Consider the following 5633-nt stretch of genomic DNA (forward strand, 5'->3'; position numbering starts at 1 on the left):
GAGTGGAGTAGAGGGGCAGAATCACCTCCTTTGACCTGCTGGCCACACTTCTTTTGATGCAGCCCAGGATATGGTTGGCCTTCTGGCCTGTGATCGCACATTGCTGGCTCATGTTGGTCTTCTTGTCAATCAGCACGCCCAGGTCTTTCTCCTCAGGACTGCTCTCCAGCCATTCCCCGTTGAGCCTGTATTTGTGCTTGGGATTGCCCTGACCCAGATGTAGGACCTTGCACTTGGCCTTGTTGAACTTCATGAGGTTGGCTTGGGCCCACCTCTCCAGCCTGTCCAGGTCCCTCTGGATGGCATCCCTCCCCTCCAGTGTGCCTACCTCGCCAAACAGCTTGGTATCATCAGCAAACTTGCTGAGGGTGCACTTGACCCCACTGTCCATGTCGCCGACAAAGATGTTGAACAGTACAGGCCCCAGTATCAACCCCTGAGGAACACCACTCGTCACTGGTCTCCACTTAGACATCGAGCTGTTGACTGCAAATCTTTGAGTGCAACCATCCAGCCAGTTCTTTATCCGCCAAGTGGTCCATTTGTCGAATCCATGCCTCTCCAATTTAGAGACCAGGATATTGTGTGGGATGGTGTCAAACGCTTTGCACAAGTCCAGGTAGATGACATCGGTTGCTCTTCCCTTGTCCACTGCCACTGTAACCCCTTCGTAGAAGGCCACCAAATTTGTCAAGCATGACTTGCCGTTGGTGAAGCCATGCTGGCTGTCACCAATCACCTCCTTGTTTTCTATGTGCCTTAGCAGAGTTTCCTGGAGGATCTGCTCCATGATCTTGCCAGGCATAGAGGTGAGACTGACTGGCCTGTAGTTCCCCGGGTCTTCCTTATTTCCCTTTTTGAAAATAGGGGTTACGTTTTCCAGTCAGCAGGACCCTCGTCAGACCACCACAACTTCTCAGATATGATGGCTAGTGGCTTAGAGACTTCATCTGCCAGTTCCCTCAGGACCTCAGGATCTCATCAAGTCCCATGGACTTGTGCACCTTCAGGTTCCTCAGGTGGTCTCGCACTTGATCTTCACCTACAGTGTGTGGTTCTTTATTTTCCCAATCCTCGCCTTTGCATTCTGCATCATGGGCAGTGTGGCTGCAGTCCTTGCCAGTGAAGACTGAGGCAAAAAAGTCAGAGTACCTCAGCTCTGTCTGTCCTGGGTAACCAGTTCTTGTGTTTCCTTCTGGAGAGGGCCCACATCTTCCCTAGTCTTTCTTTCTTGCTGACATACTTAAAGAAGGATTTTTTGTTTGTCTTAATGTCCCTGGCCAGATTTAGTTCTATCTGGGCTGCAGCTTGTCTAACCTGATCCCTGGCTGCTCGAATGATTCCTCTGTATTCCTCCCAGGCTACCCACCCCTGTATCCACTCTCTATAGGCCTCCTTTTTCCTTTTGATCATGTCCATGAAGTAATCTTCCAGTAAATTCACCTACTCCAAAATTGTAGAGACAATAATCAACAGTTACTCACAATCCCACAATGGAATTTACGTAGGGAATTTCACCTTTTTTTTCCCCCTCTTAAATATATGCTAATGACTAGTTCTCCCATACTTTAGCCTAAAAAACTACTCTATGAAATTTTGAGTCTGGCTAAAAAACTTATGTGTACACACACACACAAGTTCCCCTTAATTAGCTAAATGTTAACTGACTTCAAAATAAATTTCAGCAAGGGAATGAAGCAACGATTAGAGGCATGAAAAAAACCAGAATAATAACTCAGAGCTGTATTTAAATCATCTAATGAAAACACATATTTGTCTTTTGCCAAAATAGGTTACATTCAGAAACTTACTTGATACATAAGCACTTCTAATTTTTAAAACAGTAGAAAAGGAGAGCTTCTAATTACTTGCGATTGCCTCAGGAAAGAGTAATTGCAGACCATGCGATCCATCTGCATATTTAGCATAAATAGGCTAGGTAGCTAGTAGGCTATATATAGTATATATTTGGGAAAAATATGAAAGTTTCAGCTAGCACCAACTATATGTACCAATAGGTACACTTTCAAGGACTGCGTATAACGTCAGGTTATATTCAAAGCATCTTGGCTGCTGTGAATAAACCTAACATTGACGTTTGCATCAGGTCCTTATGAGTAGAAACGATCATCCTCAAAAAAATAATTTTCAAGCTGAACTGGAGGGGAGGAGGATGATCTGTTCTAAATTTGACTGTTGTATTTAGGCTCCAAGATCAACAAATACACTATTTAAGCATGCACCTTCTCATCAGCCTGGTAGTAATTCACCATCACTGTATGTAGGTAATATATTTACACATGATCATTTCTACTTCGAAGACTAGCTATTGCTATGACAACAAATCAAATACAGGGGAACTTACCTTAGTCTGCAGACCCAAAGTGCGGAAAAACAGAATAAGGTGCGTCATGAAACGAAGGAGGTGTCCTGGGAGCACACTTCTGTCTTTGGAAAGCCATCTGCTGAATTCTTCCATCAAACCTATAGCCACCAAGGAAATGTCGGTATTAGCCATATCATGGGGGAAAAAAACCTAAAATATTTCAAAATTATGCATTTATTCAGCAAACATAATTTAGCCTCAGAAGTCCAACAAAACAGCAACAGTTTTGGAAAAATTACAGCTGTTTGGCTTAGGTATCTGCCGTTATGTATTTTGTCATTTCTCAGGAAAAGTTATAGCAATAGTCTCACATATATTCTGACACGTTTACATGACTTCATTACTTCTTTGGAAACTACCTTGTATGTCAAACTGCAGAAAGTCCCTACAGTTCCTGATTAAAGAAGCAATTGAGCTTTTAGGTGGGATTCACCTACTGTGCGCTTCTAAAATCCATTCACATATAAGTTTCTGGAAAGGTCACTAGAAATAATGTAGTCAGTTGACATTTAAAAATCACTTAAGAGAAAAGCTCACCATCCACATCTCCCAGTATAATGAATTTCTGAATCACATGATAGTGTTCTTGATTCTCCTCTATAACCCTCTGGGGATAGAAAAAGAAAGTTCAAACTTTGAATAAAATCTTATAGCATAATGTATAAAGAAAGCAAACTTATAAATAAAGCAAAGGTTCCTTAGGGAAAAAAGCTATCCCTTTCAAAGGGTATTCTGCATAAAGAGCAGGAGAAAAGGCACTTGTACCTCAATGTCAAATTACAAGAATATTGATAAACTGAAAGAACAAACCAGAATATAGATCTGTAGAGTTAATACTTCCATGGAAGAGATCCAAGGCTGAAGAGGAGAATAAATAATGATGTTACAGAGAACAGATTTTACAAAGTCACAGAAGAAGCAACAAGGTGTCTAAATCCTTAAAGAAAAGGCCTGCAAAACTTACTTGAGGAGGAATAGTTTGTTTTTTTGTTTTTTTGGGTTTTTTTTTTTTTTCCAGTAGAGGAATAATGCATGAAATGCAATTCAAGTGCACCTGTAAAGTTGCTATATGGTGAGGATGGCACTAGAAAGGTAAAGGCAGCTGGCTGTATCTGTGGCTGACTGCATCTATCTGTAAGATGTCTTTCAACATGTCTTTTTCTTAGCAATATGATAAATGCTGTCTATTCCATCACATAAAAGTAAGTGTAGTTTCAATTTCATCTTTACAAAACTAACCTAGAAGTTATATATTCCATCTTAAGTGAAATAAGTATCCTGGGTGCTAAAAGTAACAAAGAAACAGAGTCTGTTTAAGCAAATACGCTTTTAAAATTTGAAAGGCCTGTTTTGAAATATGTACACAAGCCTCCTATAAAGAAAACGGCACGTAATCAATCTTTGCTCATTTTATCAAAGTGCTAAATACTTGATTTATTCTATCTGCTTTGTGTGTCTGGCAACACCTGAGAGTCAGCTGTTTCTTTAGCACACCCAGCTAGTTTGGCAGATATGGGGCAAGACAAAACCTGTATCTTTTTCATCATTAAAAGGTGGTGGAATATAGAAAAATCTATTTGAATTGAGAAATTACATGTTACAGAGGTAGAAAACCTACAATAAATGAGTCACTGTGCATATTTGAGCATTCTGTTAAATAACATAGTAAAAGTACAACCTAGTGAATAGTTAAAAATGGTAAGTAGTGAGGAGAAACACTGTAATTAACAGGTACCTTTTTGTCTGTTGCCTGAAGTTCTTCAAAAACTTTTTCTGAAGTCCAGCTTCAACGTAGGAGAGGAAAGGCAAAAAACATTACCTTGAGTATTCCAAATAGATCATGTACTATACATATACTCATACACATATACTCCTACACTTTGTTGAGTGTAGGAGCATAATTTTACTTAAAACTCACTTTGTTTCTAAATAATCTCTAGGGAGCTCTTCCATCTCTTCTGCAGTTATTACTGAGGTTCGTATTTCCTGCTCAACAAGAGTGTCCACCATGACCCTGAAATATGCCCAAACAGTGTCTTCCCAGGTATCACAAACTGGAAGAAGCTACATATTAAAGAAACAGCAAAAATTGTCAGAGACAGAGAACTATCAGAATCTGAACAGAGCAACTGTAATTTAGGATCAAATTTCCAGGCACCAAAGCAGACTAATAACCATCTTGAACAGCAGCCTTTCCTTCATCAAAGCAGGATACAAAAAAATCCTTTCACTGAATAATGCTCTAGTTCCTTGGTTATCTTATATCAAAGAGTAGTCAAAAGAAATCGTGCAATCCTCCCTCCAGAGGCAGCACCACTCTGACACCATTCGCCTTCCTGTGTACCACCACTTCAGAAAACCAACGCAGATGAAGACTATCCACTTTTCTGCCCAATCATGTTCCAGTAGGATCACTTTGCCTTACTGGTTTATGTCATGGTTGCAAAAGTCACAGTGCAGTCCTGAGTGGTGAAGGGTAGGAGAAAGGGGGTACCGCTGCTCTGGTGATATAAAGAACTTGATATCCAGTTCTTTGAATCTTGCTAGGCTCTTTCAGCAGTGAAACCCTGAGACAAGTTGCAGACAAAACATTGCATTTTGTGAAACACTGCTCTCTTACAGGAGTTTTTAAATTACTGAATTTTACTGAAATTACTGAAAATTATCGAAATTTAATTTCATTAAATGTCTCTTTGCTCTGTCACAAAAAAGTAAATATCTTTTGTTCTATAAGTCGGCATAATTTTACAATGCCTTTTTTCCTGTAAAAGAACTAATTTTAAATTTCAATGAATAAAACCTGAAAACATTCTCTGTTCCCCCTCTTTTTATTTTCTGAATTATTGTTACTACATCATGCCAAGATGGGGAGGTGAGAGGGGGGGGGAAATTAAGCTCCTCAAGTAGGAGCTTACCACTGATTACTATAACAGCAAGGAAACTTTTACGATCGTCTGCAACATTCCTCATTGTTCTTAAAAATAAAAAAAAAATAATTAAAATCACTAGTTCGGAATGGGAGAGGACAAAAACATGTGGAGGATTAAAACTAATGAGAGAACTACTTAAAGACAAAAGTAAGCATTGTACATAGTATAAAACCTATTAATAATGAAATTCAGGTATAGAATATCTTTGGATACACCACCTCATCTATAAGAATACTGTGCATGAGCAGGAAGGTGACTATATAAGCTCTTAAATTATACTAAATTAGGAAAGAACTAAAATGACAGCATCAGAAGTG

At 39.4% G+C, this 5633-nt stretch overlaps 1 protein-coding gene across 1 annotated transcript in view; it reads right to left on the reverse strand.

The window, feature by feature from the left end:
• Window positions 1–5633, reverse strand: part of NUP107 (nucleoporin 107kDa) — a 32828-nt gene that overhangs the window by 7599 nt on the left and 19596 nt on the right. The window contains exons 15-18 of the mRNA XM_009887800.1: window positions 4305–4450; window positions 4122–4170; window positions 2924–2993; window positions 2366–2484 (exon numbers count right to left, since the gene is read on the reverse strand). Coding sequence (XP_009886102.1) covers window positions 2366–2484; window positions 2924–2993; window positions 4122–4170; window positions 4305–4450 — 384 coding nt within the window. The remainder of the gene's footprint in view (window positions 1–2365; window positions 2485–2923; window positions 2994–4121; window positions 4171–4304; window positions 4451–5633) is intronic.

Source organism: Charadrius vociferus, unplaced genomic scaffold, assembly GCF_000708025.1.
Source record: "Charadrius vociferus isolate BGI_N301 unplaced genomic scaffold, ASM70802v2 scaffold125, whole genome shotgun sequence".
Taxonomy (NCBI): Eukaryota; Metazoa; Chordata; class Aves; order Charadriiformes; family Charadriidae; genus Charadrius; species Charadrius vociferus.